Source organism: Geospiza fortis, unplaced genomic scaffold (assembly GCF_000277835.1).
Source record: "Geospiza fortis unplaced genomic scaffold, GeoFor_1.0 scaffold23, whole genome shotgun sequence".
NCBI classification, from domain to species: domain Eukaryota; kingdom Metazoa; phylum Chordata; class Aves; order Passeriformes; family Thraupidae; genus Geospiza; species Geospiza fortis.
The window spans coordinates 14306092-14328428 of record NW_005054303.1 but is presented as its reverse complement, the minus strand read 5'-3'; the positions used below and the strand labels follow the sequence as shown (position 1 = coordinate 14328428).

Genomic DNA, 22337 nt, shown 5'->3' with positions numbered 1-22337 from the left:
GCCTCCAGCAACCCTTCGCCCACTGGCTTCTGTACTGCCTGCCCGGCTGCCTCCTCTTCTCCAGCCTCTGCCTCCTCAACCTCTATTTCGCCGAGGTAAGTTTTGCCTTTTGGGCAAAACCCCTCCAAAATTCTCTTTCCCAAACCTCCACCCTGCGGGACACCGGGGCTGGAAGCTCCCTCCTCTCCAAAGTTGGAGCGCCCTGGAGCCGAGGCTGTGGGGTGCGATGGGGATGTGAGCGCCCAGGTGAGGCTGGGGGCGATCCTGAGGGGCCGATCCTTCGGGACAGCCTGAGGGGATGCGGGGCTGTGCCCTGAATCCCGGCTGGGAAGAAATCACAGGGGTTATGCCCTGAATCCATCCCTCGGTCCAGACTTTGGGACAGCCTGGGGGGATGCAGGGGTTGTGCCCTGAGTCCAGGCTGGGGGGGAAACACAAGGGTTGTGCCCTGAATGCAGGTTTGGGGAGAAGCACAGGGATTGTGCCCTGAATTCAAGCTTGGGGGGGGGGGGTGGGATTTGGGGGGGGATGGTGTGAGCTAAAAGTGTGCCCAGAATCCCAGCATCAGGGCTTTGGGGTGCAGGGCTGTGCCCTGCCTGCAGACCCCGCCTGGGGGGGACAGCCACATACCCTGAATTTGGGATTTGGGGGTGCGGGGAGATGCCCTGCTCCCAGGTGGGCTTTTCCTCTTTGCAGCCCAGACCCACCGCGGGGTGTTTGTGTGTATGTGTATGGGGGGGGGCATCACTTGAGGGACTGTTTTGCATCTTTTTGGTTATTTTTCAATTGATTCCCCTTCTGCAAAGGGGACCAGAAAGTGGCAGCAGCAGGGGCTGCTCTGGCCTGGAGTGATGCCAACCATTACGTCACCAGCCAGAGCCTCTTCTGCTATTGTTGCTGCGCTCCCTCCTTCCCTCCATCGCTCCGCTGCGAACCCGGCTTGTTGTTCCGCAGCTTGTCAGACAAAAAAACCCCGAGATCCCTCACACAACAGCCCGGGGCAGCCGAGGGGGGCCCCTTCCCAGCGCCGGCATCGCTGCTGGGACAGTGCGGAGCCGCTTGTTATTGTCACCGAGCTGTGTCCCTGCTTTTCTGGGTTTCCCATCACTCGTGTGGTGATTTTTAGCCTCCTTTCCTTAGTCCTTCCACTTGCCTTTATCTCCTAAAGCCCTGGCTCTCCCCTCCCCATCCTCCTCCTGAATATTTTGTTTCTGCTCCAGTTTCTCCTGAGCAGCCCTTTGCTCGCCTGCCTCCCGGTTCGCTGCCTATTTATGAAACAAGTCACCACTTTTTCCTTCCAGCTTTGTTGTTGTTGTCGGGATTCTTTGCTCTGCAGCTCTCAGCTGTTCCCCAGCCTCACAAAGGAATGGCTAGCACACAGAAATCTCTCCAGTGTGTCACCCACGGGAGTTATGATTTATTTTTCCCCAGGACACCAACATTCACATGACATTTAGAGCGCTGGGGTTGTTCTGCAGTTCTGGTTCTTTTCCCCACTCTTTTCCCCCCTCAATAAACACCTGGAGGCTTTGGGGGTGAGCTGCCTGTTGCAAAAGGTGTTGTTGATGGAGTGGCAGTGGAATAACAAATGGTGCATAGAGTGCACAAATCCATCTTGTCAGCTTAAGGGAGCCTGACCTCCCAGTTGCTCCAGCCAGGAGGGGTTGGTGTCCCTTGACAGGCAGGGATTCTGTGCTCTGCTCCACAGAGTGGCTGGATTTCTGTTTTCCTCTAGGTCACTGGATTTGACAGCAGATTTGCCTCTCTGCAGGCTTGTTTAAAGGTCCTCTTAAAGTAAATCCAAATAGATTCCCAGGCTTCTCCTCCTCCCACGATATCTGTTTTGCAGTGAACTCTGCATGTATCCCACTTCTTTCTCCTTGAAGACCTAGAGCCAAGGGAAATCCTGTCTGAGGAAATAAGAGCTCTGAATCTGGAGTGGGGAAGGATAAAGTGACTTATAAAAATGGGTCTGCTTGCTCAGCTCCAGGGAGGGCCTGACACTTCCCTGGAACAACCAGGAGGGGTGTCCATCACTCCGTGGGGTTTTTGGGAGATCTCAGTGGTGAAGCTCCAGAGGTTTGGAGAAAAAAAGGTGGAAAGCCTGGAGCTTTTCTGGCTCCCACGATCGGGAGGTGACTGGTGTGTTTCCTGGTGTGACTCCAGCAGAATGTGCCCATCCATCCCCAGTTTTTAAGGGCCACTTGGCAGCAGCCTGTGGAAGGACGCTGAGCTTCTGCTGCCCTGGGGGTGGCATCCTGAGCTGAGATGTCCTCAGATAAAAGCAGGAGCTGCTGCTGTGCTGAGGGCCTGCCTCATTGTCCCTGTACACAGAGCCTCCTTTGTGGAGATGCTGGAGAAATGGCATCTGGGCAAGAAAACGGCCTGTGCTGATATCTGAGCTGTTCTTGCTTGATTTACAGAGCCCCTCAGGCAGCACAGAGGCTGAGGATGGAAAGGTGCTGGGGAAGGAGCTCCAGGAAACAGATACCTGTGGAGAACTGGCATTACTTAACACTCCAGGCGTTTTCAGGGCTGAAATTCAAATTTGCTGAACTGCCTGGTGTTTCTCCTTTCTGTCAGGACAGGTTGTCCTTTTCCTATCCCATCTTGGCCCCTGAGATCCCTGAGGGGATGCAGAGACCTGACAGAATCAGTGTGGGATGTGTATTTATTTTTCATAGAGTCCCAGAATGGTTTGGGTTGGAAGGAATCTTAAAGCTCATCCAGGGACACCTTCCATCATCCCAGGGTGCTCCAAGCCCTGTCCAGCCTGGCCTTGGGCACTGCCAGGGATCCAGGGGCAGCCACAGCTTCTCTGGGCACCCTGTGCCAGGGCCTGCCACCCTCCCAGCCAGGAATTCCTTCCCAATATCCCATCCATCCCTGCCCTCTGGCAGTGGACAGCCATTCCCTGTGTCCTTTCTTTCCATGCTCTTGTCCTCTCCATCTCTCTTGGGATACTTTTTCCACCTGGTCCATCCCTTTAGCTTGGGAGCATCTCTTCCTTTCTACTTCAGCTTGTACCAGAAGGAGTCCTTTCCTGGCAATCTGGAGTTCAGAGTCCATCAGGTCAGAATTCCTCAGATCCACTCTCCCAATCTTGCCTCAGGAGCTCTGATATCCAACCTAGGATGCTCCTTTGCCTTCCCTTTGGAATAGCTCCTGTGCTGCTTGAACAATGCCACTTTTCCCAAGTGTCTGCAACTTCTGCTTTTCCCCAGCTCTTTGTCAGGACCACGGTACATGGAAATGGAAATACGTGGAAGGAGCTCAGGGCATTCAGCCTGGAGCAAAGGAGGCTCAGGAGGGACCTTGTGGCTCTGCACAACTCCCTGCCCGGAGGGGACAGCCAGGGAGGCTTGAGCTCTGTTTCCAGGGGGACAAGGGACAAGAGGAAATGGCCTCAAGCTGTGCCAGGGGAGGTTTAAATGGGATATTTGGGAAAAATTTCTCCATAGAAATGGTTGTCAGGCATTGGAAGGAGCTGCCAGGGAGGTTTGGAGTGCCCATCCCTGGAGGCGTCCAAGGAACCCCTGGAGGTGGCACTCACAGCTCTGGGCTTGTGACAAGGTGGGAATCAAGCACAGCTTGGATCTGATGGCCTTGGAGGTCTTCTCCAACCCACATGATTCTGTGAAATGCAGCCACAACAACCTTAAAGATCTTCTTGAGTCCTTGGCACTCCTGGCTGTCCTGGGAATCAGCAGGGATGGGTGAGGAATGCTGGCCTGGTGGGGCTGATGATGTGGGTGGGTTTCTCTGAGTGCTCCATGTGAGGAGATGACATCAGCCCCTTTCATCCCTTCCTGCTCTAATTGCACTGCAGACAGGCATGGAGAGAGCATCCAGCCTGGGAGGTGTTTGTCTGTCCTGTTCTGGACCTTCCTGCCTTCTCAGATGGAAAATTGGGGAAATCTCCATCCTTAATTTGCCTCTGTCACCTTCCCTGTGCAGCAGACACCTGGCAGTGCCCTGTGCCTCAGAGGGACAGCTGGGGAGGGATCTCTGAAACTCCAGACTGCTCCATCCCATAGCTGATGCTTCCCATGTTTCCCAGAGGAACAGGTGGCCCTGCTGGGGACCAGCTATTCTGGGAAAGGAGGGAACATGCAGAATTGCAGCCTGTGTTCAGGATGGCATGGAATGATCTCAACACTAATATGAGGATGCTGAGAGATCCTTGTGGACAGTTCCAGCTTTTCCTTTGTGGATAGAAGCTGGGGTTTGCACACATAGTACAAGGTGTGATCCCAAAATAGTCTGTGCTGTGCTCCCATCATTGTGTGGTGAGGAGAGGGATCTGCCTGTATTGCTCCAGCAGCTGAGCTGTGTTGGGGCAGGGCATGGTTGTGTCTTGTGTCTGCAGAGCCCAAATTTGTGTTTGTGAAGCAAAAAAAGGATTTAATTCCAGTGGAAAACAACAAGTTCCTGGATCTTTCAGATCTGCTGAAAAGTAGCTTGGTTTTCGTCCAGCCTAAGTGCCTCACTGTGAGGGTTAAGGTTTAAGATCTTGGCACTGGAAGTGGTCCTTGGATTCATCTGTGGCATCTGGGATGTGTCACTTTTCTTCTCTTAGCAGCTGTGACACCTCCAATGCGCCTTCTAAGTGTGAGTGTGTCTCTTGAACATACCCTGGGGGCTCTCTGGGCTGTGATGTGAGCAAGAAAATCATTTTTATGGGTTAAACCCACTCATCACAAACCCAAAAGCCTCCAGCATCACAAAGGGTTTTGTGGTCTGTAGCTCATTTCAGCCTCACCTTCTGGCTGATGTGGAGAGCTCAAGGGATCCATGGCTCTGGAAAGGCACCTGAGTATTCCAAACTGCTGTGAAAGATTTGTTCAGATTAAATCTTCCCATCCTGCTGCTCTGTGCTGCTGAGACCTCTGCTCCCTGTTTTCATGCTTGATTTCTGGAGCTGGGCTCAGCTCAGATTTGAAGGAACCGTTCAGTTTGCAGGGATTGCTGCTCACAGCTTGGCCCAATGCACCTGCTGAAGCACAGGGGTTTATTTTTCCTGTTTTTCTGAAGAACAGGATTGCTCCTGAGCTCTCTGTGCTGGGTTTTTCACAGCAGAACCCTCTGCCTGAACTGTCCTTGGGCTCTGGGAGCAGCAGAGCCCTGTGCAGGAGGCTCAGAGCTCATCTCAAGGATAGGAACCCAGAGACACCCTGTGCACTCTGCTGGTGGCACCTCCTGACCCAGTCCCTGGGAAGGAAAAGCAACCTTCAGATAACTTATCAGCCTTAATAACCAAAACCACCAAAGCACTGCTGGCTGTTCCTTTCCTCAAGTTATTCCTATAACTATCCAGGGGCTAATAAAAGTGTAAGGCTGGAGCTGTGGTCTCCCTCTGCTTTCCATGGCAGCAGGCCAAGCATGAGGCTCAAATTGCTGTTGCACTCTTAACCCTGACTCAGCTTTGTGTGCCTTCATCCCCAGGGCTGCAAGGGAGGGTTTGGCAAGAGTGTCCTGCCCAAAACAGCATCTTCTCTGAGCCAGGGGCACTTCCCTGCTCAGCTGAGGGGCTGTTCTCAGCTGGGAACACGGCATTCCCAGCTGGAATACAAACAGGGACTCTGCAGGGCTGTTCGGGGCTGAGGTTACAGCAGGAGTGCAGATTGCTCAGTGGATTTCCATGCTGCTGGAATGGGTGCTGAACCAGGAGTTTCCCTGCTGGATGTCACCAGTGCCTGTTTTGACAGGACAAGAGGAAACAGCCTCAAGTTGTGCCAGGGAATATTTAGATCCTAACTGGATGTTAGGAAAAAATTCTTCACTGAAAGGGTGGTGAGGTGTTGGAACAGGCTGTTCAGGGCAGTGGTGGAGTCCCCAGCCCTGGAAGTGTTCAAAAAACTCGTGGATGTGGCACTTCAGGGCATGGTTTAGTGGTGAATGTGGTGCTGCTGGATTCATGGTTGGACTTGGTGACCTTGGAGGGCTTTTCCAGCCTCAGTGATTCAGTGATTCCAAAGTGCCTGAAATTCACCCACAGCAAACAAGGGAGGATTCAGGGATATTTCTGTTTTGGAGTCACCATGTGGCCCTTCCCAAGGCTCAGTTTCTTGTAGCTGAGATGAGTTTTAGGGCTCAGAGTGGATTGTGCCACACTCCTGTACTTCTGTGTGCCAGGACAAGGGGACAGAGAACTTTCCTGAGGTTGGATACCTCCCTCTGCTGAAGAACCATGTGTCATTCCTCACTAAGTTAAACTCATCCTCTCTCAGGAAGAGGAGCCAGGCAGTGGAAGTGGCTCTTGGAAGAGAATCACTGAAGCTGTCCAATGTCCTTTGAAATGCTTGGAAGCACTGCAGTGGCTCAGACAGCCCTCAGATCCTGAAATGGCTCTGGAAATCCCCTTGGCAGCAGCCTGATTCCTGAAGCTCATGTGCCATTTCTACCTCAGTGCTGACTTGGAAGCAGGAGCCAAGGAATCCCACCAGGATAAAAGCTGCCCGAGGATGCCTGGGAGGAGATGAGTGATCCTTCACTGCTGACAGGGAAAGCTCCTTGTGGGAGAAGGGAAACTGAACCTCCACAGGTGCAGGTGGGATCACTCTGGATGTGTCTGTGCCTCTTCCCAAGTTCCTTCAAAGTCTCCAGTCAGGACATGAGCTTTGCCTGTGGCTAAATGGGACCCCAGCTCTGGGATCCTTCCTGGTGGGGTCTGGAGAGATGAGTGATCCTTCACTGCTGACAGGGAAAGCTCCTTGTGGGAGAAGGGAAACTGAACCTCCACAGGTGCAGGTGGGATCACTCTGGATGTGTCTGTGCCTCTTCCCAAGTTCCTTCAAAGTCTCCAGTCAGGACATGAGCTTTGCCTGTGGCTAAATGGGACCCCAGCTCTGGGATCCTTCCTGGTGGGGTCTGGAGCTGGAGCTGGACACAACCCAGAGCAGTGTGAGCACTGGTTCCCTCTCATCTGAGCTGTGACTTGGGAGTATCTGCACCTTCCTAAACTGTCCCTGCTCCTCTTGCATGGAAATCCAGCATGGTTGAGGTCCTAAAATAGCCCAAAACATTGGGAAAGGGAGGTGTATTTTTGAAGGACTTTGAAGTGCTAAACTCCCTCCTTTTCTTGAAGTCTTCAAGGTGTGGTGTTGAAGTGCTTGTCACATATGGGGTGTTAAATATGTTTATGGCTGTTGGCAACCTGTATTTGGGCTGGACTTGTACAAGGAGAAAATACCATTCTTTTGGGTCCAGAGCAGGAGTTGGTGCTAATAAATAATCCAGATTCCTTGGAGATGTCCAGCTGGGTTCTGATTTCCCTGTTTATCTCTTGAAAGGAAACCTAAATTAATCCTGTGCAAATCTTTCCTCCAGGTCATATTCAAAGTGAAATGTGCAGCTGAATTCAACAAGTACAAGTAAGTGCTGCTGTCCTGACCTTCCCTTCAAAGCTGGTCCCAGGGGAACTCACTGGGAATGGCAGGGTCAGGCCCCACAAGCTGAACAGAGCTCTAATTCCATACCTGTGCTCTGAGAAAGGAGCAGAGTTGCACCTTGGAGCAGGACTGGGAGCTTCAGGGGTGCCAGAGGAGCTCAAGCACCCCAGCTCCCCTGGGTGGACTCTTAGAGTCACTCTGAGCTGTCCCAGCCCAGGAAAGATCAGCAGAACAAGGCTTGAGCAATGGGGGAGCCCCAGGTTTGTGCAGCCCAGGTGCTTCCCAGGGAAACCCAGGGTGGAAAATGCAATCTCCAGGGGCTCTCAAGAAAAAGGAGTTGCAGTGGTTGTGATGACTCATGGCTTATTGACTGGAGTTAATGCAGAGCTGGAGCAACACTTAAAATCTGCAAGATAAGAACCTGACTGTCAGAAGATGAGTCTTGTAACTCATGACTGCTTACGCTGCTCATGTGTTATGAGAGCAGCTCCAACAAATCCTCTGCAGCCTTGGGCTGCCAGTACAGCCCTGAAATTTGCTGGAATGCCTGAGCTTCCCAGCAAGCTGTGCCCTGGGAGGCTCTGCTGAGACAGGAGGGAGGTGCACAATGAACCTAGGCTTTTCTCACTGACCATTTTTTCCCCTCACTGTGTCTCCAGGGTCCTGTTGTACCTGGGCTCCATCCTCACCAGCCTCCTGTTCCTGGTTGTGAATTTAACCTGTGCAATGCTGATCCACGGCGAGGTGCCGGAGAAGCAGCTCAGGTGGACGGTCCTGGCCCGGGCTCTGGTCAACGACAGCCTCTTCATCCTCTGTGCCATCTCCCTGGCCTGCTGCATGTGCAAACTGGGAAAGATGTCTTCAGCCAATGTCTACCTCGAGTCCAAGGTGGGTAAATGCCTTGGGAATTCCCTCTGGGACTGCTCAGCTGGAGCTGGGTGTGCTCACTCAGGGCAGCGCTGGCCTGGTGGCACCTGAGCTGATTTTGCTCAAATTCTCCTTCTAATATGGAGGTGGCAACTCTTGGATTCCTCCCTTTCACCAAGTGCATGCTCCTGCTATGGGAGTGATGTTTCCTGCATGTTTTAGGGGAATACTTTGTCTGCAGCTTTGGCATAACAGATTTATGAGCTGCTTCTACTCTTCAGGCATAGAAAATCCCAGGTTTGCCTTGAGAGGGTTCTCTCAGAGCAGGAGATGCAGTTTGTGCTATGAATTTACCTGTGTCATGATTCCCTGCGAAGGGGATCCCCCAGAAATCCAGCTTTAGTTGGACTCTGCTTGGGTAGGATGAGATGAGCATTTTGGAATGGGAGGAGAAGTTGCTGTAGGTCCTGTCCCAAAGCTGCACAGGTGAGGGTCTGAACACACACAGCTCTTTTCCAGCAGATAGGAGAGTGGAAAAGCCACCAACAGTGTGGCAGGAGGCTGCAATCAGTGTCTACCTGAGTGCCTGGAAACATCTAGAGGAAAAACCAGAGCACCTGAGCACAGCCAGCTGGAGCTGAGGCTTTCTGTAGATGTCTGGCTCCTTAAGCAGCAGAGGGCATCGGTGGCTTCCAGGAATGCAGGGGGTGTGGGCTGGGTCTGGTGTCCTGCCTGGCTCTGTGACAGCTGTCCAGAGGCTGCAGGTTGTATCCAGCTCTGCAGTGAGGCAGGGGCAGAGGAGCTGCTCACATCCCTGCTGGCCTGGGCCTGCTTTCCAGCTCTGACTGGCTCTGGACACTCATTAACTCACCCAGCTCCCCCAGTGCAGGAACTTCCTCTCCTCACATGCCCGAGGCTGCCCCTGGGCTGTGTGCAACGTGCTCCAGGGGAGCCTCTGCTCTCTCCACTTGGATACTCACCCTGCTGAAGGTCTCTGCCTCCCTCTCCTGCCTTGGGGGCATCCTCTGATGTTGTGTTTGGGAAATTACTGCAGAAGCAGGCTGGGGATGAGCAGAAATGTTACACAGATGCCCCAGAAGATTGTCCTGCCCCTGAACTCAAAGGCACACAGCAGGGCTGGAGCACCTCCACGCTGAAGGTGGGAAGGTTGGAGCCGTGGGAAGGAGGCTGGACTGGAGCCAGCTCCTGTCCTGGGGTCCTTGTGAGCTGCAGATTTGCTTCAGCAGCCTTTGTGCCTCATTGTGCTGCCCTGAGCACCACAGGCTCAGCTTCCAGTGGCAGCAGGATGTGTGCTGGGCTTCAGGGCTGTCACTTGTCTGTTGGCACCTCTCTCCTGCTGACACCCTCAAGACACTGTCCTGAGCTCCAGATCTAGGAAAATAGAGCTGGGATGTGGAGCAGACCATTGGGATGAGCTTCCCCAGCAGATTCTCTGCTTAAACACAAAGGCAGCTCAGGTGCTGCAGGGTGTTTGCCCCTCACTGTGACTTGCTGCCTCCCAGCAGCCATTAAAGGGATTAATGGATGGATTTAACAAAACCTGGTTTGTCTCAGCATTCCTGAATGGTTTCAATTGGAAGGGACCTTAAATCCCATCCAGTTTCAGCCCCCTGCCATGGGTTACCTTTAACTAGATCATTCTGCTTCAAGCCCATCCAGCCTGGCCTTGGACACTTGTAGGGATCCAGGGACAGCCACAGCTGCTCTGGGCACCCTGTGCCAGGACCTCAGCTCCCTCACAACCAAGAATTTACCCCCAGTATCCCATCTAACCCTGCCCTCTGTCTGTTTGAAGCCATTCCCTTGTCCTGCCCCTCCAGGCCATTGTAAATGGTCTCTCTCCATCTTTCCTGTGGGCTCCCTTCAGGTGCTGGGGTTCAAGCTCTGGGTCTTTCTGCCCACCCCAAATGCTTCAGCTTCTTTCTTAGAGGAGTGTTGGGGTGCTGGGTGGCTGCAACTGAAAGGGCTGGGTGAACACCTCTGCAGGCTCTGGGCTGTGAAGCAGAAGTTGATTTTCCTGCTCTTTGGTTGTTGGCCTTGTGGAGATTCCCAGAGGAAGGCAGGGGGTGGAACAACCCTGGACCCCCAGTTTGGAGCTGACAGACAAAGTCCTGCCAGGGACACTCCAGTGCCTCAGATCCTTCCCTGCTCCCAGGCAGCCCTGGCTGTGTGGCTCCTGCAATGAACTCATCACATGAGAAAGCTCTTACCCAGCTCTGAATATTTTAGCAACAACATACAAATGTTCTGGGTCATTCTTGCCTGCACAGCTGCTCGTGCATTTAAGGGAACGGGGAAGAACATCGCAGCTCTGTATTAAAACTCTTTTTATTTCTTCCTGTCCTAGGGAACATCTGTCTGCCAGGCTATTCTGGTGGGATCTGTAGTGGCCCTCCTGTATTCCTCAAGGGCTTGCTATAACCTGGTAGCTGTGGCCATATCTCCAGACAATGTTCCTGGTCCTTTTAACTATGGCTGGGACAACCTTTCAGACAAGGTGAGTGTGTGACCCCCAAATCCAGAGCCAGTGAAGTGAAATGCAGTCACTCCTCATCCTGTGAGGGTGAACAGGGGGTTTTGGGGGGTGTCTGAGTAGCTGAACCCCATATGAGCTGCCTTTCTGCTCTGCTTGCTCTCTGAACCCAGCAAACCTGAGTCCTCCTCTCCCCAGCCACTTCTTCAGGAAGGATTCCCCATTGTGCCCTTCCCTTTCATCCTGCCAACTCTTCTTGTGAGGGAGAGGAGGGACAACTCAACTAGAGCAGAACAGCAATGCTTAATCGGGCATGGCTGTGTGTGAGGGAGAGTCACTGGTGTGGGCAGGAGCTCCCAGTGCCCTGGTGGCACCCTCTGAGCAGAACCAGCTCACCCAAACCAGCAGCAGCACCAGGTGAAGGTCACTGTGCCGCTCTGGGGACTCCTGCCTTTAGAAAGGATGCTCTGCACTCCCAGTTCCAGCTTCTGGGAGCTCTGTGGGTGGCTGGCATGACACAGACCCTCTGCCTTGTGCCCACAGGTGCACGTGGAGGTGAGCAGTGAGGAGTACGTGGTGTTTGGAGTAGTCCTGTTCCTCTGGGAGCTGGTGCCAACCACTTTCGTGGTGCTGTTCTTCCGCGCTCAGAGACTGAGCCAGAACCTGGTAGGCCTGAGCAAGTCCCCCTGTGCTGGGAGGATGCCTGGGATGACTTTTGGGGAATGTTTTGCTTCTGGCCTAACTCCTTTCTCCTTGGCAGACTCCAGCAGGGATGGTCAACAGCCACAGCTACAGCTCCAGGGCCTATTTCTTTGACAATCCCAGGCGCTACGACAGCGACGATGACTTGTCACGCCTCGGGGCCAGGGAAGGAGGGTAAGGAGGGGTTGTGCTGCTGCTCTGCTGCCCTCTGGGGCAGCATCAGAGCTCCTGGCTTCTGCACCTAGGAAAAGCTTTGGTGGAAGAGGCAGCTTGGGCAAGGTAGATGGAGCAGGGAGCCTCTGACAGAGCTTTTGTTCCCTTGTGCAGCTCACAAGGAGCTGCTTTTATTGGGCAGAAGTGACCAGCTCAGAGAGGTGGATGGTGCTCACAGGTGGTGATTGCAGACAGGAGGGCTGGGTTCCATTTCAGAGGGCTCTGAAATGCTCTCCAGAGGGGTTTCTCCACTGGGGAGTGAGAGCTGGTGAAGTTCTGGAAGGGAGCTGGGACAAAGCTCTGCAGGAAGTGCTGCTGGGGGGGACAATGGTCAGGTATCCCCAGCAAAACTCTTACAAGGCATCCTGGCAGCCCTGTCACCTCTCTCCATGGAATGGTGAGGGCTGGAAGGGACCTTAAAGCCCATCTTGTTCCACCCCCTGCCATGGACAGGGACACCTTCCACCATCCCAGGCTGCTCCAAGCCCTGTCCAACCTGGCCTGGAACACTTTACTTCCTTTCTTTCCACTTCACTTCCAAGTCCCTCACTGTTGGAAAAAATCAGCTGAGACTCCATTTCCTTCATGCAGAAAGCAAATTCTTTATTCACAAAGCTCATGCTTGTAGGAAATATCAGCGCTGTTGAACCTAATTTGTCAGCAATGCAGTGAAATTCAGTTCAGGGGTCAGTAAGGGCTATTGTATATGTCTATCAAATTTTCTCTCTCTACAGATGTTTACATTTTTCCTTTGTGGATTCTCATGGGGCAAATCTTATTATTTACACAGGTGCATTTGTTTTTCATCCTCAGAATAGAATGTTGTGTTAAAGGAACTTCTGATTCTCAAAATAGCTTCACATGGCAACTTGCAAATTGCTTGTTAGCTGCACTTAGAAGAAATGACAGGCCAGCTTTGGCAGTTTGATTTCATAAGGCCTTTCTTTTATAATTCTTCTACCTGTCTACAACATCTCACCCTTTTCATTAATTTAAAAAAGGCTCTTTTCTGATCTTAAAACAGCTTGCTCTTGGGAGGGTATTATCTCATTAAGGTTATCTATTAGATATGGGATGAAAGGCTGATTACAATCAACAAAGCTTATCAAATTCTATCAAGTCATTGACACAGGATTTCACAGCATGAGAAAACAAAAGAATAATGTCCAATCTCTCTTAGGGAAATGGAGATAAATGACCATTGTTTTAAAGTCCAAATAGTTGAGACTCAGGAGAAAGTCCATTAGCTGGAAGTGTTGATCTTTGACATCACTGAATGTCCTCCAGGGTCCTGGAACAGGGAATAGCTGAAGAAGGTTACTAGGAACACTATACAGTGATGATGACATAAAGCTTTTGATGGCACATTGCCTCTGTAGTTGCAGACACAGCTAAGCCTTGGCAGTCCTGCTTCTGTTCTGTTCTGGCCGTGAGGGCTGCAGGGTGATTGGCTTGTTTCTCTTTGCACTGGGCCTCATTTTCCCAGAGGTGATGGGTGATTGATCTGACAGGTGACCACTTGGAACCTGCTGCTGGTGAAACACAAGCACGCCCTCTCTTGAAGTCAGTGCATCAATTAGGCTTTGCTAATTGAGGCACACTCAATTGGGATTTAGATTTGATGATCTCCTTTCCAAATTTCTAATGCAAATATTGCATTATTCAAAATTCTTTGTTGTCTACGTTTCTTATGTACATATTACATTATTTGGATGTTCTTAAGGCACTAAATTCTTCTTTTGGCTTTTTTAAAATGAGACGCACGTCTTTGGTTTTGAGCATGAGGAAACATCAAGGCAAAACCATACATGTAGTGAACAAGAAACTGACAGCAATCAGGAATAAGCCAGGTACAACAATTAAGACTACTTCAGATAATACACATAATTAATAATACATGTGAAATTAGGTAATTAGGAATCTCTGAAACACTGTACCATCATCCCAGAGTCTGTGAACAGCTGACACACCTCAATTTAGTGAGGGCTTGGATAATTATTTCCAGATAATAATTTCCAAGCTCGCTCTAAAGATAGGTTCAGCTGTCGTATATAAGGGGTCAAATTGCCAAGTCAAAGTGACCTGAATCCAGTTTTGATGCAGAAAACACTGGGTTTATTGACAAATTCTCCTTCCAGGTAGAGCTAAGGCCTGGCCACAGTCCAGGCTTCATCTGGGAGGGAATTCCCTAAACACATTTTAAAACAAGACTCTTAAGAATAGCAGTTATGAGTAAAGGCCTTGGGGTTAAAGACTAATCAAACCATCCAGTAGTTGGATCCCTCCAAAGTTTCCTTCAGGATAGAGATACTTCAAACACAGCAAACTTCTGGAGTGCTTCTGTAATAACTGGGAAAAACCACAAGACCAGCAGTTCAGAGGAGGCTTTCAACAAAGCTCAAGTATCTTTTCTTGGAGGTCTGAAAACCACTTAAAACTATGGGACAGCATTGGGTCAAACCATAGAGCCAGTGCAGAGGACTAGCCAGAGAGCTGAGCTGGTCTAAGAGATGCATAAGCAGCTAGAGAATAAAAAAGGATCCTGAAATGACACAAGTCTTTCAGATAATTACACAAAGAGATGTTTAAGCATATAAGAAATTTGCTATAAATACAGTAATAACATCTTATGAATGATGCCTATTATAAAATCAGTAAATTCACATAATATAATCAATATATCAACTTCCCTCTTAGGAAGTTGAGGTAGCACCTTTCTAAACTGTCATGTACCTATGACAGTAAAATGAAACAAAGGACAGCACTAAAACAGCTCACAATCAACAACAGCCATAATGGAGAATCATCACTGACTCTTCTGTGTTATCTGTGGAAGATAAAGCAGCAGAGATTGTAAAGAGCAATAGAATCTTCGCAAAATCAAGGGTGTATCTTCTTTATCCACAAACAGCTGTTTGTCAGTGTTTCATCTCAGCTGTTTTAGTCAGAGTCACCTTATCTCTTAAAAGAAAACAGCTTTATATCTTAGAGCATAGAAAGGTAATATTTAAGTGTCTTAGATTGCAATTCAAGATGTAACCAGATGTATTCTATCACCATCTGTTAAAACCAGGTGGGGCAGTGTTCTTTATCTCTTCCATGACCCATCCCTCATGACTCTGGATAGCTTCTCTTAATGGGCCAGCTGTTGAAACCAGGTGGGGCAGTTTTCTTTATCTCTTCCACAATGGATCCTCCCTCCAGGAGATATCTTCTCTTAATGGGCCATTGAGTGTCTCTGCATGGCTGATCAAATTCCATCATCCCACTGGGAGATGCTCTGCCCAGGGGGAGGAGCCAAAGCATTCCTACCTGAATATAATGTGAGCTTGGGAACACCACAGCAGCCTTTTCCACTGGATTCCCAGAGGAAGACCAGACACCATTGGACCTTCAGAGGACAGCTACAGCCTTCTACAGGATCACCCCTTCAACAGAGCCACGTTTGTCACTCCAGGAGCACTGCAGCCACCATTTATTCGGATGGCTACCAACACTCTGACCCTCAGGGTGTCAGGTTGTATTCTGACTTTGTCTGCTTCAGCAGTAACATTTTATTTGTGAGCTAATTATTTCTAAACTTTAAGGAACTGTTGCAGATAAAATTCAAGGTTATAGGACTTGGTTAGGAAATTAATTGCTGCCGGTAATCTTGGGAGAAGAGGAGAGCTGCAGGCACACAGGGGAGCGGGATGGAGACGATCCTGGAGCAGCAGCAGCGGTACCACGAGGAGCGGGAGCGCCTCATGGACGGGATGGTGAAGGAGATGCTCACCAAGAAGTCCAAGCTCCATGACCAGATCAACTCAGACCACCACACCCGGGCCATGCAGGACAGGTACATGGAAGTGAGCAGCAACCTGTGGGAGCTGTATGATGACAAGGATGGTCTGTGTGAGGAAGAACTCAGCACCATTTCTGGGCCAAATGAATTTGTGGAGTTTTACAACAGACTGAAGCAAATTAAGGAATTTCACCAGAAGCACCCACATGAGATCTCTGTTCCTATGTCAGTGGAGTTTGAGGAGCTGCTGAAGGCCAGAGACAACCCGAGTGAAGAAGCACAGAATCTGGTGGAGTTCACAGATGAGAAAGGGTATGGACAGTACTTGAATTTGCATGATTGTTACCTCAAGTACGTTAACCTGAAATCATCAGAGAAATTGGATTATATCACGTACTTAGCCACATTTGACCAGCTCTTCAATATTCCCAAGGAGAGAAAAAATGCTGAATATAAGAGGTATCTTGAGATGCTCCTTGAGTACCTGCAGGGTTACACAGACCGAGTGAAACCATTACTGGACCAGAATGAACTCTTTGAGAAGATTCAGACAGAGTTTGAGAAGAAGTAGGAGAAGGGCACATTCCAAGGCTGGCCTAAAGAGACCAGCAGTGCCCTCACCCATGCTGGTGCCCACCTGGACCTCTCAGCCTTCTCCTCCTGGGAAGAACTGGCCTCCCTGGGACTGGACAGGTTAAAATCAGCTTTGCTGGCTTTGGGGCTGAGGTGTGGTGGGACTCTGGAGGAGCGTGCTCAGAGGCTTTTTAGCAGTAAAGGCAAATCCCTGGAAGCACTTGATCCTTCCTTTTTTGCTAAGAACCCAAAGACAAAAGGAAGCAAGAGAGACACTGAAAGAAATAAAGATCTTGCATTCCTGGAAGCTCAGATTTATGAGTATGTGGAAGTTCTTGGGGAGCAAAGACACCTCACCCATGGGAACGTGCAGCGTAAACAGGCACAGACAGGGGAGGAGAGAGAGGAGGAGGAAGAGCAGATCAGTGAGAGTGAAGATGAAGAAAATGAAATCATTTATAACCCTAAAAATCTGCCTCTTGGTTGGGATGGGAAGCCCATCCTGTACTGGTTGTATAAACTCCACAGTCTGAACATCAACTACAACTGTGAGATTTGTGGTAACTACACCTACCGAGGGCCCAAGGCGTTCCAGAGGCACTTTGCAGAGTGGAGACGCCCATGGAATGAGGTGCCTGGGCATTCCCAACACAGCCCACATTGCCAGCATCACACAGATTGAGGATGCAGTCTCATTGTGGGCAAAGCTGAAAGAGCAGGAGGCTTCAGAGAGGTGGCAGCCCAGTACAGAGGAGGAATATGAGGATTCCGGTGGGAACGTGGTGAATAACAAGACCTACGAAGACCTGAAGCACCAAGGGCTGCTGTAGCTGTCCCCAGGTGAAGGATCACAGAGAAAATCTGCAGAGAGAATGGATCTGACAGCAGCTCTGACTTCTTCAGTGTCTGGATTTTGTATGTGCATGAATATAGATTTCAAGAACACTTTATAGAATAGTCACTTTCTAGTAGGCCCCTTAGACATTGTTTTAGATAAAAACAAGAAAAAAAAAACAAGCAAACAAAAAAAAAAGGAAAATGGAACAAAGGTGCAATGGCCAAGCCATGTTCAATAGGTTTCTTAGATGAACATCAATTAAATATAGATCAGCTAATCTCAAGTGATGGGCAGGCACTACCCCAAAAAAGGGGAGGAGGGCTGAGCTGGCCCTGTGATACCACCAGCTAGGGAAGGGAAGGTTCTGTGGCACCATCCTGTGCTGCTGCACCTCTGTTCCCCCCCTACAACACTTGTGGTTGAAAAAGAGGAGGGGAAAAGGCAAGAAAACAAACCCTAAAAGCTGCACACATTTTTCTACATTTGTCTTTTGGTAATTTTCCCCTTACCAGGGGAAAACTGGTAGAAAACTCTAGAAAGGCACCAAGCACCCACAGCTGTCCTCTTCTGTTTTGGAGTCTGCGAGTTCTGTGCGGGACTGCCAACCAAGGGCAACTGCCAACAACACAACACAGTAACAAAGCTATCAGCATATACTTATTATACTTTCTCTCTCCTTTTCCCAACATATTTTGCCTCTTCTTACTCACAGTTTGGCTTTCTTTCTGTGACATGTACCTTTCCACACACGTGTCATTTCCACACCACGGTTCTATTCTGTGACTTGTTTCCCTACCCCTCAGCAGTTGACTGTTCACTCACCATGGTTCTTGAGACTGTTGTCCCCATGATTTGCTGGGCCCTTCTCTCCTTGGCAGCTCTTGGGCTGCCTCACCTTCCAGGACTCTCTTTGGGCCGCGTATCTCCCGAGGTTTGGAGACCATGTTTGCGTTCTGCCACTCACAGTTTTGTTCTCACGCTTTCTCCCAGGAGTTGTGTTCATTTCCATGTGTTCCACACCCTCTGCAGCCCCTCTGCCCGGGTTCCACTTCACTGGCTCTCTCTTGTCTTTGCTTGTTCCTGTGGCTGACTGTAGCTGTAGCCTTTTGCTACTTTGCAAATTCGCTGCTTGAATTTCTTTTCGTGCTGGTCCTGCAGCCAGCGGTGCTGCCGGTGGTTGTGTCTGTGTGCTGTGTTTCATCTCACTGCTGTTTACTCCCACCTCAGCCCTACTCGTGGCTGTCTCCATCTTCCTTTCATGACTTTGTATGTTCCATCTCTAAATCCTGTCTCGCTGTCTGGTCCTGGCGTCAGCTTGGCTCATTTCACCTTTTTTTGTGACAAGCTGTTCGCCTCGCGTCGGTCACGTCTTTGGGGTCACTGTGTGTTGGAATAAATCAGCTGAGACTCCATTTCCTTCATGCAGAAAGCAAATTCTTTACTCACAAAGCTCATGTTTGTAGGAAATATCAGCGCTGTTGAACCTAATTTGTCAGCAATGCAGTGAAATTCAGTTCACTGGTCAGGAAGGGCTATTGTATATGTCTATCAAATTTTCTCTCTCTACATATGTTTACATTTTTCCTTTGTGGATTCTCATGGGGCAAATCTTATTATTTACACAGGTGCATTTGTTTTTCATCCTCAGAATAGAATGTTGTGTTAAAGGAACTTCTGATTCTCAAAATAGCTTCACATGGCAACTTGCAAATTGCTTGTTAGCTGCACTTAGAAGAAATGACAGGCCAGCTTTGGCAATTTTAGCAGAGCCAAGGCCTGATTTCATAAGGCCTTTCTTTTATAATTCTTCTGCCTACCTGTCTACCACACTTCCCTTGCTGCCCAGGGGTGTAGAGAGCAGTTCAGAGCCTCTGGCTCCTCTTGACCAGCAGGGCCTGGTGCTCTTCTCCTTGTAGCTGTCTCATCAAAGCCAAGTTCCTTGGAGACATTGTACCTTCAAACTTCAACCCCCCCCCCGACCACTGCTGGGAGCAGAAGTTTGGAGAAGCCAAATTATTCATCCCTAAAAACTCCATGCCTGGTTTTTTTTTCCTACATCTCCTGCAGCTTGGCCACCTCTCAGTCTGTTTTTTCTGTCTCTCCTGCAGCTTGGCCACCCCTCAGTGCTCGGGCTGCTACGGTTCCCTGGCTGGCACCGACGGCGCCGCGGACAGCGCGCCCTTGCTCTGCGCCGCCGGCGGCTCGGAGATCAACCAGCACCAGCACAGCTCCCACCCTGCCCCACACAACTGAGGAGGCTCCCTCTGTTCCCAGAGTGGCACTCATGTATAGGATTGTAACCTGGTTTTTCCTCTTTTCCTCCTCTCCCCCGTGAAGCATCTAACTCATGACACAAACATTCCACTACCTGCCGCAGCCGCGCGGGACCGAGCCCAGGGCTGCAGGCACTTCAGTCTGAGAACTGTGACTTTAAGGTACCATGTAGCAAAGTGAAGCTGAACTCTCTGGAAGCTTTTTTTTTTTTTTTTTTTTTTTTTTGGTCTGGTCTTCAAGATGTTGGCAGCTAAATGCACCAGAGCTTCCTCACTAGAAAAGAAACATCAAATGCATATTTGCACTTTTATCTGCACACTTGGAAGGAACGAATCTCTCTCGGGCCGTGCTTGGCCTGAGACTGTTCTAGTTACTGTTTTAATTGCACATCCAGAGCTGGGAGAGGCACTGTCTTCTGCAAAGACGTGTTCCCTGAAGGACTCTGCACCCCTGGGAGCAGGGAGCTCTGTCTGGGCAGGGCCCCTGGTGCTGGATGCTGGAGTTTTCTGTGCCATATTCCCACCTGGCAGGGCTGGGTGAGGCCCTGGGGCTCGGGGGGGTCTTGCCCTGCCTGCTGGTCCCACCTGGCTGCTGCCCTGTCCTCCCTGGGCCTGTGGCTCAGAGCTGAGGGAGGTCCCAGCTCCTGCTGGCCCGTGGCAGAGGGACAGGGCTGGCTTGTCCCTGCAGGGAGAGGCTGGAGCTGGCTCAGCAGGAGTGTGTGTGCAGGAATGTGTGTGAATCCAGGGCTGCTGCACCCCCTGGGTGCTGGGAGCAGCCCTGCTCCCCCTCCTCCTTGCCCACAGTGGGGCTCCCCTCGTCCCTCTCAGTATTAAATTGCATTTAGCAGATAACCAAGAGTTTTAACCTGAAGTGAATGTGAACTGCTGGGTCCCCACTGAGGTGCAGGGGGTGTGTGGCTGCCTGTGGAACGTTGCTGTTGCTGAAGGAAGGGGCAGAAACCACAGGGATCTGATCCTTGGGCTCCTTACTCTGCCCTCCCCGTGGACCTGGGGCCTCCCAGGGTGGGAGTGCTGGGCCAGGCTGGGCCAGGTCCCTCTGTCTTTCCTTAACCAAAATAGCCAAGTTTGACCCAGCCTGGGCTCTTTGGAGATGAGGCTTGGTGTTATTCCTGGCTTGTCCCTGAGCCAGCTGTGGGGATGAGCAGAGCAGCTTTGGATAAAGGCTCTGGTGCAGGGAGGGAGCTGCTCTGACCATGGGGCACATCCACCCTGGGACTGCTTTTAACCTGCCTGGTGCTGCTCCAGCCCTGGTGTGACACTGGGGGACAGGGAATGCTGTGCTGGGACAACACCTGGGAGCTGTGAGAGCAACCCCAGCCCCGGGGCATCCTCTCCTCACCAGCCTGATCCCCTCTCCCCTGGGGCTGTGCTGAGCTCGGTGTCACTTGTCTGTCCCTGTGCTCTCCCTGCTCACCTCCTGCTGGCCCAAAGAAAGCAGTGAGTCCTGCTTCTCTTTTGGAGAAGGCAAAGATGGGAGCTCTCAGCACAGCCCTTGCTGCAGTCCCTGACCCAGAGCTCCACCCCAGCTGCTCCCCTGCCTCCTGGCAGGAACAGGCTGCTCCATCTCAATCCCTGCTTGGCTTATGGCAAAGCTGGTGAAGGGCCAGGCACTGTCACCCTTCCTTCTGCTCCCATAAGCCTCCAAAGACAGCAAGTGACACTCGTGGCCCCTGTTCTTGCTTAAATTCCAAAGCACTAGGAGCACTTTAAGTTTTACTTTGGACAACTAGGAGTGTAGTGCAAAAAAAAAGAAAAAAAAAAGAAAAAAAAAGAAAAATTTAAAAAAAACCTACAAAATCCAAGGGCTACAGGCTCATTGTTCCTCTTGCACTGAAGCACACAGCCACACTATGATCTTCCTGGGTTTTTGGGAGGGCAGGTCAGGGCAGTGAGCCTCGTTGCTGATGGGCCCCTGAGCGAGTGGCCAAGTTTGGGTTTTCTCCTCTGTCCGGACTGACAGCTCCTGCTGGGGCTGGTCCTGTGTTTTACTGAAGTCATTTATAGCTCAGAAGTTACAAGGAGTTTTTTAATGCATAGTTGCCTTTCATTAAACTTTCTTTTGGTTTTGTTGGTTTTTTTTTTTTTTTGTGGGGTTGTTTTGTTTTGGATTTTTTTTTTTTTGTATGGTTTAACAGTGTTCTGGCTTTGCAGGTGGGCAGCAGCTGCTGCCCCAGGAGCTGTGGCCAATGAATGTACCTATTTGTTCTTCACTAAACTGTAACCAAGCACTACTCTGTTGAAATAAATTTAAAAAAAAAACCAAAAACCAAGGACTTTCTGTGCTGGGATGGCTCCCAGGGTGACCCAGCCTGTGGTCCCCTGTGCCCTGCCTGGACCTGGCACATCCAATTGCTCTGTGAGCTCTGGGATGGGCTCTGAGGGCTGGGCTGGGGGTGGCACAGGGGGTTTATTTTATCTTCTGGTGTTTCTCTGGTTTCAGCCCTGAGGGAACAGCTGGAGCTGTGCCAGGGCAGGGTCAGGTGCAAATCAGGGAAAGGTTCTGCTCCCAGAGGGTGCTGGGCACTGCCCAGGCTGCCCAGGGAAGGGGCACAGCCCCGAGGCTGCCAGGGATGCCCAGGGTGGGGTTGCTGGGGGTCTGGGCAGGGCCTGGAGCTGGGCTGGGCACTCTGTGACCCTTGTGGAGCCCTCCCAGCTCAGGGAGGCTCTGCCATGAGTCTGTCTCCATCTAGTGAGGTGCAATGTGCTCAAACCAGTGTCCCAAGAGACACTTCTGGCCACGGGCTCTGCTTTGTCCTTCCCAGGACTGGCTCCCCCAGCCCCAGCAGCACCTCCAGCCCTGGAGCTTCCTTTATTCCTTCCCCAGCTTCATCCACACCCACACAGCCTTGAGCCAAAGAGCAGCAGCTCAGCTGGAGCTCAGGCTGCCTCACTGCTCTCCCCACATTTCAGGGGGAAAAGCAGAGGGGTTTCCACACAGATGCAGCCTTGGAGGAGAGGCTGTTTTCCAACAGCACTGCCCACACCCAAACCTGTCCTTTTTCCCTGCTGGATGGTGCAGCCAGGGCTGGAAGGAGCACCAGGAACTCCCTGTTCCCACAAGAGGAGGAATTCTGAAGAAGAGGAGTTCACCTTGGGACAGCAGCAGTTCCAACAATGCCTTGAAGTTGTTTTTTCACGCAGCAGAAGGTGGTGTAGGCACACTGTGAGTGAGGGGCTGCTT

At 50.9% G+C, this 22337-nt stretch overlaps 1 protein-coding gene and 1 pseudogene across 1 annotated transcript; both read left to right on the top strand.

Annotated features, from left to right (window-relative positions):
* The first annotated feature begins 6 nt into the window (after positions 1–6).
* GPR137C (G protein-coupled receptor 137C) lies at positions 7–21414 on the top strand. The gene is made up of 7 exons (XM_005418056.3): positions 7–95; positions 7330–7373; positions 8051–8279; positions 10627–10776; positions 11296–11418; positions 11513–11628; positions 18971–21414. Exons 3-7 carry the CDS (start codon positions 8118–8120, stop codon positions 19113–19115), a joined length of 696 nt encoding a protein of 231 aa, XP_005418113.3. The 5' UTR covers positions 7–95; positions 7330–7373; positions 8051–8117; the 3' UTR covers positions 19116–21414.
* On the top strand, positions 15278–18235 carry LOC102045387 (annotated as a pseudogene).
* Positions 21415–22337: the final 923 nt, after the last annotated feature.